At 41.6% G+C, this 14535-nt stretch overlaps 1 protein-coding gene across 1 annotated transcript in view; it reads right to left on the bottom strand.

Annotated features, from left to right (window-relative positions):
* OBSCN (obscurin, cytoskeletal calmodulin and titin-interacting RhoGEF) overlaps positions 1-14535 on the bottom strand; it is a 201805-nt gene that overhangs the window by 88845 nt on the left and 98425 nt on the right. The window contains exons 34-40 of the mRNA XM_014944927.1: positions 8651-8917; positions 7426-7692; positions 6186-6455; positions 4920-5186; positions 4140-4406; positions 3164-3436; positions 1496-1762 (exon numbers count right to left, since the gene is read on the bottom strand). Of these exons, the coding sequence (XP_014800413.1) occupies positions 1496-1762; positions 3164-3436; positions 4140-4406; positions 4920-5186; positions 6186-6455; positions 7426-7692; positions 8651-8917 (1878 nt within the window). The remainder of the gene's footprint in view (positions 1-1495; positions 1763-3163; positions 3437-4139; positions 4407-4919; positions 5187-6185; positions 6456-7425; positions 7693-8650; positions 8918-14535) is intronic.

The raw sequence follows: 14535 nt of genomic DNA, 5'->3' as shown, positions 1-14535 counted from the left end.
CTGCTGTCTTATGAATATGCAAGTCAGCCACTGATCTGTGATGCAGCTGCCCTGTGGCTTTTGAAAAAATACAGCCTATTGTTCTGTTCCCCTTTTACCTCTAGTTTGGGACACTCAGTGTCACGTGGTTACTGGGCTTTTTTGGTTTCTTCCTATTTTTTTTTTTCATTCTGCTGTTCTGACATGACCTTTTACCTCTAGTTTGGGACACTCAGTGTCATGTGGCTACTGGGCTTTTTTGATTTCTTCCTATTTTTTTTTTCATTCTGCTGTTCTGACGTGACACTAATAGATAAAAGAAAGCTACAACACTTTAATTTGTTGTAGGCATCCTGATGACTTGACCCCTTCACATCTACTGGCGATCTGAGTTTAAATCTTGCATCAAATCCATCCACACCCTTCTTTGTGAAGGGAAAAACGAAGCTGTTGCTTAACACTCATTATGAGTGGGGTTTTTCTAATAGAAAATTTCATCCTCATCATGGGTGAGATTCAGGTCCTACTAAAGTCAGCATAGACCTTTCTTTTTTGTGATACAGGCATTGGGAAAGCACCTCAGTACTAATGAAAGACGTAGCAAATCTGGACCGTTTTACCATCGCTTCTCTTCTTGTTATATCATTCAAGGTCTTCTCTTTCTTTGCACAACAGATTGCAGCCTGACATAGACTCGTTTCTTTGTGCTCTAGACAAATACTGTGAGTACCTTGCCTTCCCTTTTCATGCTCTGAGGTTCAGGTTGACTATTCCAACAATTCAAGTGGTTTTTGTTCACATTGACTTCTCTAATCCAGGTACATGTCAGGTAGCTACTCGTCAGGCTAAAACCAGCCTGTGCCATTAATGGCCTCAGTTTATCTGCTTGAACCTGCCAAACTCCTCCTCAACCTCAGGCTGGAGCAATTTTAAGGTGGGTAGCATGTGGTGGTAGCACATGGTTCTTATCCAAAATGCTCAAGGAAGTACATTAAAGTCTCATGTGTCTAAGAAGAGAACTTTTTCTCCATCTCAGATAGCAATGCTTCAGAAAACAGCATTTCAGATAGCACCTCCTGCCTTCAGAATCTCCTGATCTTCGGAACAAAAAATTTGGATGCACTACTCAATAAATTTGGCTGCAGTTACCCAGACAAATGTGGGTGTATAAGTTCCCTCCTTGGAGAGGGCCATCACTGGAGACAGCTTCAGAAGGTGATTCACCCTTTTTCTGTATTACCGCTTTGGCTGGGTGGATCTCCTACAGAGATGCTCACTCTTCTCTACTGACCCATTGTGCTCTGCTCCAGAAAGCTCAGGCACTTAACATTCACTGAGCTAAAATCACCTGGGAGCTGTGCCAGATGACTTGATGAGAACCTCTTCTGCACTGCGGTGCAAAGACACGCGGTTCCTTTTCAGCATAGTTTCATGTTTTTATCATTTCAATTTATTACTCTGACCTTGGTGTTAGATGATGAGTTAAGACCCAAACCATCACTCCAAATGTTCTTACCCTTGACAGTAATAATGGCACTACTTTTAGCTGCTCCAGCCTCACACTCATATCTGCCACTGTCTCTTTCTTCTGCCCTGTGAATGACAAGCTTGGCTTCAAATCCCGACCGGCTGATGTTATACTTGGAAGAATTCCTAAGGCTCTTCCCGTCTTTGCACCACTTTACAGGGCTGTCTGATTTGGAGGTTTCACAGTGAAGGATCACATCCTCTCCCTCAGTGACTTCAGTATCAACCAGCTCCTTTGTGAAGACGCAGGGCTTCTCTAGAATCACATAAAAACCGTCTGAGATATTTCAGAAGAGGTTCAGATTTTCAGATCACAAGTAATCTGTGAGATTTACATCTGAGATTACTTGGATCAAAATTACAGGTCAAGGTTAGTCACAAATAATTTGGTGTTCATGTAAATTCCATAGGACTGTAAATTCTTCAGGAAGGCACCAGTCATGCCATAAAAACTCATTTAGTAAATACCTAATGTCATCTGGGAGAAACTGAGAAGACAATATCCCTGTTGAAGAACATAAATATCTCTCGCATCTCATTAAATACGACACAATTTTCCTAAGCCCTTTTCTGTGTGAGCTGATTAGTTTGAACTTTCCAACTGAATGTGGAAAGGGAGGTGTAATACAGGTTTCTCAAAGCCAGTCATCCAGATCAGGTCTCATCTCATCATTATGAGTCATCTAAAACCAGGCAGGTAGCCCAGACTGATCCTGTAGAGTGTCTCTATAACCACTGGGAGATGACAGACACCTCCAGAGACCAGATACTCACTTCCAAAGCAGGTCATTAGGAGAGAGAAGATGAACTGCTCTCTGGAAGTGCTTGTCTTTCTACACAGCTTAGAGAAGCAGTCTAAGCCAGATTCCAATAGCTAAATTGCCCAAGGCAGATCTTATCCCCCCTAACTTCATGCTTTTTCATTCATAAAAATCCAATCAATCAACCAGGAGACCAAAACCTGGTTTTGGAACAATAGCATTAAATATTAGTGTTACCAGAAGGAATCAGCCTTTTGTAAAAAAGACCTTTCTTAGCAAGAAACATGGTGATTCTGAAAATAATGAGAATACGACCTGACACGGTGGAGACTGTGTGTTTTATGTCTCTAGGCGATGAAAAATATTTGTTTCCAGTAAGAAAATACCTCTCTGATCCTGCAATCTTAGGTTGTTTGGCATCCATTTTCCCCCTCACTATAGAAGTGACTAACACTGCAGTTTTAACTCAGTTTAACCTTTCCAGAGAAAACAATTCAACAATAGCAGAAAGCATATGTAATGTTGCCTTTCAAAAAATCAATACTAAATGAAAACCTTAATGCTTACTCTTTTTTTCTCTTAAACTAATTGATTTCTCCTCATTTATCATCAACCTATTGGCTCAGCTGCGATAAACTGGACCACACGTCCAATGTACCACCACTACAGTATAACATTCCCATCTAGAGTCCAGTAAACACTCTAAAAGTTGTCCAGAATTACCAAGTGTTCATTCCCCAGCCATATCTTCAATATATAGGTAATGCTATTCTTGAACACATACATCATGGGGCCAAATTTGTAGCAATTTTGTTCTTTTTTTCCACCTACCCACATTAACCCATACTTATTTCTACACATTCTTCCCTCTCCTGCAGTTTTTATGATTGAATTACCTTTAACAACCAAACTGGCAGATGTTTTCTTATCACCAGCTTCAAATGTAATGACCCCCGAGTCCTTCAGAGAGAGTTTTTTCAACGTTAGCAGGTGATATCCCCCAGGCTGAGACTGGATGTCATTAAGTTCATTGGTATGGAGTGGGGTTTTATCCAAAAACCACTGCACTTTGCTATAGTCTATGGGAGAGATTCTGCATTTGAACATGGCAGATTCTCCTTCTAACACAGTGACATCTTCCAGGTCTTCTGTTATTAGCACTTTCTGGCCTGAAAGGAACATAGACACATCAATTACTGGAACCTTCAGTTTCTAGCATGAAAATAGGTATGGAAAACTCCAAGATTTCCCATGTATTTCAAGACAGAAATATGTTCATGATACAGAAGACTGAAACACGATTCCCCAGTTATTGAACATAAAAAAAACATTCACAGGAAGATAATATATACATGACACAAACCAACATAGGATGAAGACAACTTCAAAGCAGCAGAACACATGTAGCAAAACGAATAGCCAGTACAATGCAAATCCAGTGTTATAAAGTTTCTCTTAACAAAACTATCTGGAAAGGCTGAAAGGATGCAGCACTGATCTCATCATTTGTCTCTAGACAACACTCAGCAGATGATCGCTCCCCATGATACCTCTCTGATTTTCTAGATCATATATGACTTGCTGGCTATGGGCTAGGACCACCAAGATTCACCTTCTTTGAGCTTAGTCTAACCATAAATACAGTGGGAAGTGGAGAGGGTGTCTGACTGCAGCTTTGGGAATAGAAACGAAACAGCAGCCCTGAAAACTTGTCTGTACAAATACAGACAGATATACACCTATCTAAATAAATAAATTAAATAAGGTTTTCACTCTATACCAAGATACATCTGATGTTGATCCTAATAGATCCTGATAGAATGTGTTCTGATGGTGAAACAGGACACACAACCACATTCCTCTCATGCTTACCTTGCACGACTAGCTTGGCTCTGGACTGGGCATCACCAATGTCGCAGCTGTAAGTGTCACTGTCACTTTTCTCCAAGTTCTTTATGGTCAGCTGCAGGACTTGTCCTTTCTGTGTGATCTCGTATTTCCTGCCAGCCCTGAGTTCAGCTATGCCTTTCCTCCAGACCACAGAAGATGCAGCTCTTTCACTCTGGCACATAAAAACTGCAGTTCCACTTTCATCAACTTTTAGATCTGAAAGTTCCTTGACAAAATAATTAGGTTTTTCTGCAAGGAAAACAAAGGAGAGAGAGAGAAACAAAGATTTGTTACCAAAACAAGTCCTGTGCATATAGAATGGTCTTGAATCCCCTCTGCCCCCACCTGTAGAATCACAGAATATAGAGATGAAAAGGATCTGAGAAGATCACCAGGTCCATCTCATGTCACAGGCTATATCAGATAACATACTTCCAGAAGATACCTGAAAAGTTTAATGTCATAGTACAGGTGCTGGTGAGATCTTTCCTGGCAGAATAACTTACAGATAAGTATTATCTGTAATACCAAAATGCATCACCTGTATTCAAAAAAGACTAATTCAAACACCCAATTTTTATTGGCTCGTTACATAGCACATAAGATTCTTCAGCACCTACAAGGTGTTTTTTTCAGAGGTTTTTTTTTTTTTTTAAAGCTTTTAATCCATGACATTTTTTGAAAGCTAAAAATTGGTCCTGTTTAGGGAGACAGAAGAGAAGAACATCTCCCACAGGCTGTAGGTATCTGTAGATATCTGACCTTGCACTGTGATCGTGGCTTTGGTTTTAAAGACCTCTGTCTCACAGGTGTACTCCCCACTGTCCTTCACCGTGGAGTCACGGATGATCAGAATGGCCCGTGTTCCCTCTTGGAGTAAGTCATATTTCTGGCTTTTTCGGATTGCTTTGCCGTCCTTGTACCACCTGATGTTCACGTCAGGTTTTGACAATTCACAGTTCAGGGTGATGTCCTGCCCTGCCACCGATGTTTTATCCTCCAGCTGTTTTGTTACCTCGGTGGGCTTTTCTGAAGAGAAGGGGGGAAAAAAGAAAAGAGGAGAACTTTGAACAAAAATCATGATGACTATATGGTTGCGAGTTTTGCAATTCAAGGAAATTTCCCCAAGGAAATGGAAGGGAAAAGCAATCTTGCTCTTTAGTACACGTTAATTGCTGTTATGGGCTCTCAGTGAATACTAAGGATTGCTTACAGGAACATCCATGTCAGAGGATGTCATTTTGGCATCACTGAAGCTACTCTGGGTGTGTACTTAGGGTGGGATCTACCTCATTAAATGCAGACATCCACACTATAGAGATATGTAGCAGAGGCGCTCCCTCTACAGCCAGCAGTGATCTGCCAAGTACAGGCAATAGAATTCAAGAAACAGCTTAATTTGGGCTAAATAGGACTAACTGGATGATGAACCATGTCTGTAAACTACACGTTAATTGCTGTTATGGGCTCTCAGTGAATACTAAGGATTGCTTACAGGAACATCCATGTCAGAGGATGTCATTTTGGCATCACTGAAGCTACTCTGGGTGTGTACTTAGGGTGGGATCTACCTCATTAAATGCAGACATCCACACTATAGAGATATGTAGCAGAGGCGCTCCCTCTACAGCCAGCAGTGATCTGCCAAGTACAGGCAATAGAATTCAAGAAACAGCTTAATTTGGGCTAAATAGGACTAACTGGATGATGAACCATGTCTGAAAACTCCATATTTCTTCTTCCCACTGACTACCCAGGGAGTCCTGGGTGATTATCTCAGTTGCACACAGTCAGGGTAGCAATTGTCTGAACAATTACACTACCCAGTGTATTCTGCAAGCCTTAAATATCTATTAAAAGTTTCAGCCTTTCACTTGTTTTTAGGAAGAATTCTCAATGTTTCGAGGCTCCCAGAGAAGGCTGCTCTTCGCTTTGATCCCAACAAGAGTTTGCCTTCATGATTTACTGACAAACCTTATGAAAAGACACACAAGAAACCAAATCCCAGAACCTTTCTGATTTCCTTACCTTTCACAACCAGAGAAGCCTTGGAGGTTAGACCACGGGCAGTGAAAATGATTTCCCCAGCATCATCAGAAGTCACACTTTTGATATTGAGCGTATATTTCCGACCCATGTTAGAGGCTTTAAATCGTCCACCGCTTTCCACTTTGTTCCCATTCAGTGTCCAGTTGAAGTCATCGATGCTTTCATGGGACAAAATACACTCAAAAGTGCAATCTTCTCCCTCCTGGATTTCAGTGTTCTTCAACCGTTTAGTGATGCCAATGTTCAGTTCTGGAAGGCAAAAGGTCAGTTAATACAAGGATAAAAGGCATTTATGACTAACATCAGTAGTAGTATTGACATTTTGAGCTCATGAGACTGGTTTATCTGTAGGAGAGGCAAGACAGCACTGAATTCCTTGAATATACATTCCAGCTGTAGGAGAGGCAAGACAGCACTGAATTCCTTGAATATATATTCCAGTATATATTCCACCAAATATATTTGACATGGGAAGGATTTCTCAGACATATCCACTCAGAATCACCGCAAAGCTATAGAAAAAGGGACACATGAGTCTCCTGGCTTTGCTCTGGAGGGACTGCATGAAGAACAGCTCACTTGGTGGAGCAGAGTCAAGATTCAATGAGTTAGAGGGGAGAAAACCTGTCAGGCAGGAAGCCTCTGGGACGTTGTGTGAGGTTTTTCTCCATGCTGATGTGAGAAATGGGACGTTTGTATTTGTTAACTTCTTACCATCCTATCCCTCCTGGTGTTCAAATCAGACAAATTCAAAATTTGTCTCATTATCAGTATGAGGTTGAAAGCCATGAACAATTCTCTTTCCTTCAAGCAGCCACAAGGATTAGAGGACAGGTTGAACTGCTGGGTTCTTCAATAGACAATGTTGATTTCCTATTTTTGTGTTCCCACAATGGACTCTGAATTAATAGCTCAGAAATGCGAAACACAAGCTGCTTGGGTGATTTATTTTTTTGGTTTTGGGCTTTATTTTGAAAAATTACTTGCTCTTCTGGGAGGATTTCTGCACCTTAAGGATGTTCAGGATGGAAACATTGTCACTACATTCTTGGCATGTGATTTTCACTGAAACACCAGATGTACTTACAGGAAAGAGTAACAGGGATTGTTCAGACATCACTGTCAGGTGAGGTTTATGGAGGAATAAGTGTGAGACAAAGTGACCAAGCCCACCCATATTTGCAGGACCCCTTGACTGGCCACCATCTACAATACTCACCCTGAACGCTGACCTTTGACTTGGCGACATCAGTGCCAATATCACAGGTGTATAAACCCGCATCTGTCTTTTCAAGGTCATGGATAAGGAGGCACAGGGTCTTCCCAGACTGTATCTGCTCATACTTGTCACCAGAAGCGAGAGTCACACCATCCTTTTTCCAAACAGGCTTGACCTTCTCTTTGGAGACTTCACATTCCAATTTAATCACACCTCGCTCCTCACCAAAAACATCGTCCAAGGACTTCATGAAGACAGCAGGCTTCTCTGAAGGTTAAGGGACAAAACAGAGAACCACCAGGATGTTTCAGTTGAGACGTTTCCAGTTGCTATCAAATATTTAAAGAGAGCTTAATTAAACTCTTGGCAATGCTGCTGACACCAATGCAGGACCTAAAGTGGTCTCACACCTACTGATAGAATAAGTTTTAGGGAAATCAGAATTTATTAATGGGAGAGTAGAGGGACGGAGAGAGGCAGCCTGTATTGCCATGGATGGAGAATGATATTCTGTGCAGTAATCATGGCCTCTTTTATGCCTGTGCACTTATGAGATTGCAAGGACTCTTTTTCTTTGTTAATTTAGGATAACAAATCACTATGATTTACCTGAGCGTGCATCTACGGGTGTGTTGCTAAAGAAAATGTGATTTTGAAATTTTAGTGAGACTTTTACCTCGTGTTTCTAACATGCCTAAAATTATTCATGCAACTCACTGTGGCTTAGTTGATGCACAAGAACATGTTAAACCACAGCAACTCAGATGTGTGACCAGACTTTAAGGCATGTTAAGGACAGCAGCAAACTGCCTTCTCTTTGCTGAATCAGTTCAACTCCAGCGCTGATGTATTAATGGTTTGCCCTACCCTTGGAGGTACACTGAAGCTCAGCTTCTTGCAGACCAAAATCTTTATAAACAACAGTTTATAGAGTATGTATCATTGAAGAGACCTACAAGTAAAGGAAATTGCTCTTGAGACTTATCCTGATGACAAGAAAAGGGATGCTAAATGGCCATTATTTGGTGTCCTATTTGGCAGGACACCAACACAGTCTTCCTTAGAAAAATCATTAGCTACAGTAGAAAAATCACACTGGAAGAAAGTCCTTGCACACTTATTACTTGGTCCCAGAGCTTATGATCAGGATTGCTGCATAGATATGGTAAATAATAGCTCCTTTGCACCTCTTACTTAGATTCAGGAGGGTGTGATGATGACCCACCTATCACCTTCAGACGCACGGTCTCTGACACCTTGTCTGACTTCATCGTCACTGTGCCAGCATCTTCAGGCTTGACCTGCTTCATCGTCAGCATGTAGCAATTGCCAACGTTCCTGATGTCATTGAAATTGTTGGTGTAAAGGAGGGTGCCATTGAGGAACCATTCCACATCTTCGTCATCATGGGACAGCTCGCAGGAGAAGACAGCGGAGCTCTCTTCTTCAATTTCCACGTCCTGCAGATGTTTGAGTACTTCTACGTTGCGGGCTGTAGAAAACCAAGGTGCACATCACCACTGTTACCATAAATCAGTACTGCCATCACAAACAGATTTCATAGCATCTAGAGTTTGTTAGATGGTTTAGTCTTGTCTCCTGTGCACTGTGGGTCATTACATTTACGTGGTTCTGCATTTAGTCCAACAACAGCAACAAAAAAATCCAATAAAAAAATTATATTGTCTAGAGTCCTCAATTCTCTTTTTACACATAAAACTGGTTTGTTGTTTTTTCTTTTTAATTTAAAAATAAGCAATTATTCCTAAAATGGTAACGATGTTACAGCAGTGTCTAGGTACCCCACAGAGCTCGATTCCCTGTGTGCTTGTCGCCACCCATACGTTCACACCGTATAACTAAATTATCCCTGACTCACTGCCAGGAAAACACAGAGGATGAGATGAAGACAGCAGGGTTGGCCACAAACAGCAAGTACAAAGAGATTAAGCAATTTGCTCAGGTTTAGGGAGCAACAGGAACTGAATTCTTTTCTTTCCCAGCCCTTGGCCAGAAGTTTCTCTTCGCACTTTCTCCACTTATGAAATGCTGTTTCTCAAGGACTGGCTAACTCAGAGGAGGGTTTGGGAGTATTAAATCATTTTGTCATTTGGAGGAACCTCTGCAAGGCCAAACTGTTACCAAGAGTGGCTGCCTGGACTCATGGAAATGATTCAGTGGCTCACATCCAAGTCTTGCTGAAAGTGACACAAAGATCACCTTTTCTTACAGATTCACCACAGCTGAAGAGTTGGCTAAAAACAGTTTCATACCAGGATGAGGCAGAACATTACTATGAATAACAAACATATAACAGATATAAAAGCTGACACAGTGGCCAGAAAATGAAAACCACAACCAGGTGGCCTGTAGCAGTTTAACATAGAGGTCACTTTTTAGTGAGAAGTACCAGAGTTCTAGTTCCTCAAATGAAACAGAAAATAATGTGCCCTGAGAAAGACACATGAATTTCCACCTTACCCAGATGGTGTCCTTCCACATGCATTACCTGCTTCATGGCAAATGCTGGATTTCAGCTGATATCATGGAATATCAGCACAGTTCACTTAAGGCATTGCATTTACATAATAGTAGCAGAAGGAACTGTGGGAACCTCCGTATACTCAAGAAGAGAAACCCACGGTGAAGTACGTACCCATAAAGATATCATAGAATAGTCTGGGTTGGAAGGGACCTTTAAAGGTCATATAGTCCAACTCTCTGCCATGAGCAGGGACATCTTCGAGATGATCAGGTTGCTCAGAGCCCCATCCAGCCTGACCTTGAATGTTTCCAGGGATGGGGCATCTACCACCTCTCTGGGCAACCTGGATCAGCGTCTCACCACCCTCAGCATAAAAAATTTCTTCCTTGTATCTATGCAACAGGCAAGTCTCTCTGCTGCAAAACCCTTGTACCTTCAACAGTCAGCGTGGCTTCGGTCTCTGCGCTTCCAGGCCTGCATTTGTACACACCAGCATCTTCCGGCTTCACCTTCAAAATCTTGAGCTCTGCTGAATACTGCTCCCTCTTGATTTTGTACTTCTCGGAGGGCTCAATGAGTGTGTTGCCCTTGAACCACTTCACAATCTTTGGGGAAGGCCTGAAGTCACAAGACAGGACGACAGAATGGCGCTCCAGGGCGGTCTTGTCCTCCATCTTCCTGGTGATCTGTATGTGGTAATCTGTAAAGCAGGGTTGGGAGGAATCATAGAATGGTTTGGGTCGGAAGGGACCTTTAAAGATTATCTAATCCACACTCCCCTGCCATTAGCAGGGACATCTTCAACTAAATCAGGTTGCTCAGAGCCCCATCCAACCTGATCTTGAATGCTTCCAGCAATGGGGCATCTACCACCTCTCTGGGCAACCTGGAGCAGTGTTTCACTACCCTCATTTTAAAAAATTTCTTCATTATATCTAGTCTGCAACTACCCTCTTTTAGTTTAAAGCCATTAACTCTTGTCCTGTCATAACACATGAAGAAGAGGAAAGCTTCTAATCTGTATTTCATGGCAATGATTTTAATGCATGTCATTCACAATGCTTTGTGAATTGTTTAGATGATGCTACAGGTTCCTGTTACAGAGTTGATTTCCTTTGAAGCTAAACCAAAGTGATGATCTATAGGGAATGTTGATTTCTATAAGATAATACTGTGTATTAACTAACAAATGCATGGTCCGGTTCTGGTGTAATGTTTACTGAAACCACTCTCTAATTCAGGACTTTATGCAAGTAAAACTGAATTAAAGACAAAACAAGGACTTCAGGATGCGATTGGAGATATTTACAATGGAGACAGGGGAAGATAAAAAGCCCCGAATCCTGAATCTTTGTCTCCAATCAAATTGATGACAAAGTGGATTAAGTAAATGAGCTATCAAACTTGTCTAGTTCAGAAATAGCACAAAATAAACGCTCCTGGCAAATTGCATGTTTTTTCCTCGTTGATAAAGTCAAGGGGGAAAAAAAATGGTCTTAGCTGAATAGATTCGAATATCAGGCCCTGCAAACTCATTTAATTGGATCCCTTCCTGAGGCATTGCTGTCTCATTTAGTGCATCCAGCACTGCGCCCGACAACTTGTCATTGGGAACTAAGCAGATCTTCCAGGTAGACCTCCATTTTCAAGACCCCAACCAGTGGAGCCTGGCAGTATGTAGGAAAAATTACTTTGCAGGGACTGAGAGAGAGAGGATCTCTTGTGATCTAATTCAAGCCCAGGCCGTATCATGTTACCTCTGACAAGCAGGTTTGCTGTGGATTTTGATTTGCCAATGCAGAACTGAATGGTGCCTGTCATATCAGCACTGGTTTTCAGGATTGTCAGCCGGTGGATGGTGCCTTCTTGCTGCATGACGATGTTTCCGCCAGCCTGGAGGGCCGCTCCCCGTAGGAACCATTTGGGCGGTTTCACGGATGGAATGGATGTCTCACACTCAAAGTTGGCTTCTTCAGGCTCAGTCACATCCTCATCACACAACTCCTTTACAATATTAATGGATTGCTCTGGATGAAGGATGGAAGGAGAAAACAGGGATTTAGGAGTCACGAAAGCATCATAGAATGGCTTGGGTTAGAAGGGACCCTAAAGATCACCATCCTGTACAATCATGCCATCTTTTCTGCATTAGAATACTGCACTTTTGGGCTCAAAACACCTTAAAACATCCTTTTTAAAAAAAAAAAATAAAAATAAACAAACATATATTGTTGGTCACAGATCAGACAATGAGACTGTAGAACAGCCTCAACATAATCCAGATCTCCTGTTTCCTGGTCCTATTTCTAAAATCACCTTTCTACTGTGATATCAAATGCATGGCACTATTAAAATGGAAAAGAAGGTTCCTTGAAATGCAGATGTTGATAATAGGAAAAACGCTGATTAGCTACAGCAACTGTTCTCTGAAAAAAACCTTAAACTACTTTTAAGTAATTTTAAAAAATTACTTAAAATGCTTTTAAAGTGCTATTGTGTTTTCAAAGTAAATGACAAGGGCTTTTTAAACCAGCCAATCCTCCTTCAAATGCATCCTAGAGGGGATAAAAATGGTTTACTACCTTCAACAAAGAAATTAGCACTGGTTTTGTCATCAAAGGCATCACAAGTGTATGTGTCCTCATCTTCATAACCTGCGTCATTGATGATGAGTTTCCGATAGACACCTTCACTCACAATTTCGTATTTGTCACTAGGGTGAATTTCAACACCCTTTTTATACCATCGAACTTTGGCATTGGCACGAGACACCTGGCACTCCAGGAATCCCCGATGTTTTTCAAGAGCGATCTTGTCTCGCAAAGGCTTCACAATTTTTACAGGTAGTTCTAAAATGGATTAAAAAAAAAAAAAAAGATGAATTATCAGCACAGTTTCCATGAAAAGTGCAAATTAAAAACTCATTAGCAATATTTCTTTTATGGTCAGATATTTGGATGATGACAGGAATCCCTGCTATGCTAAACACTCAACTAACACACAGCAAGTGAAGAGCTAATGAAAGGAAAACTCTTTATCCCTATTTTACCACTTGAGTGGCTGAACTGCAGAGATAATAGGTAATTTACTCAACAGTACACAGCAGTGCTGTGGCAGAGCCAGGGATTGATCTCAAATGTCCTGAGCTCCTCATCAGTGTGTTAGTTCAAATGTCTTCTTTCTCTCTCACTCTATTGCACTGTTTAACTTAAACGTGAAAAAAATGCTACATGCTTTTTAAACATACACCAGAAAGAGAAAATGGAGGAGAAAGTCAAGCTACAGCTTTTTGTCTCTCAAAGTTCAAACATTACTTAATATCTTGAGCTACAAAACCAACCTCCTGAGAAAATAAACTGCAAAAGAAAATTCCCAGGCTGATTATTTCACATGCAGTAAGGTAGACAGGAGCTTTCCTGAAAAATTGAGGTGTTGTTTAACCTTCTTCACATTAAAAGTGAGGGACGTTGGTTGGTTTGTAACATGAGAAACCTTAAGCAGTACTGGCATGAAAAGTATAATTACCTTTTACAGTAAGCTGGGCACGAGATTCTGCCTTTTCTGCTACAAATTTGATCTCTGCTGCATCTTCGACTTGGACACGTGTGTAAGTCAGCGAATAGGTCTTTCCTGAGAACAGAGACACAACCATAGTTTCCCTTGAGCAAACAGCATTGCTCTCCAAGGCACACTGCCCGGTTGAGCATTGTTCATCTGGTTTCAGTGCATCACCACCTGCTCTCACAGTGGCAAGGCTGACCATTCCCCCATGTCTACATCCCTGTGTCAAAGGATAGCCTCACCTCAGATCCTCCAAGGACTGATTGAGCGTGGGCCTCACTGTCTGTGTAGGACTTGAAAAAGAAGGATCCCACCCACCGTCAGATGGTACAAATTCTCACTCACTCCTGGCAGCATAGGGTGGTGGGATGACACCAAATTTCCCTTATTAAGGTTCCCACCATCCCACTGTCCCAGCCTAGCTGTAGCCCCAAAAGAAAAGGGGAACTCTCTGCTGAATCTTCATAACTTGATTTTGGAGGTCAGACCCTTCTGCCGAGAATCCCCTACCAGCACCTACTCCAACCCACCCCCATTCGAGAACGAGATCCTCCTTTTACATCCTACCATCTTGGCGCATTCTGATATTGTCAGCAGCCTTCAGCTTGTTGTCATTTTTGTACCATTGGGTTTGGACCTCATCATGCGAAATCTCACAGACGAAAGACGCACTCTCATATTCGTTGACTTCCACATCTTCCAGTGGCTTTACAATCTTGATATCTCGGGCTGTGAAATCATAGAGTCATATATTGGTTTGGGGTTTCACCATAAGTGAGCGTGGTGTGTTTATTTTCTGCATGCTTGCATGGAAAAAATGGGATTGTGGTTTTTTTCCTAGATGAACAGTGAATACATTTTGGGCTTGAACCTACAGACAGAATAGCCATCTACAGTGGAGCTCACTGCAAGAGGATTTTATGGATGCCAGAACTTCATAAAGGTTTTAAAAGAAGTTAAACATATCAATGAAGAAAATTTGCTAAGGAAAACCAAACACAAGCCTATAATCTCTTGTGCCACTATAAACCTGTCTCATTCACATGCTTCTCTGCATGCTCTCC

The sequence above is a fragment of the Calidris pugnax genome, unplaced genomic scaffold (assembly GCF_001431845.1).
Source record: "Calidris pugnax isolate Ruff unplaced genomic scaffold, ASM143184v1 scaffold54, whole genome shotgun sequence".
Taxonomy (NCBI): domain Eukaryota; kingdom Metazoa; phylum Chordata; class Aves; order Charadriiformes; family Scolopacidae; genus Calidris; species Calidris pugnax.
This window is presented reverse-complemented; position numbering and strand designations above follow the sequence as displayed.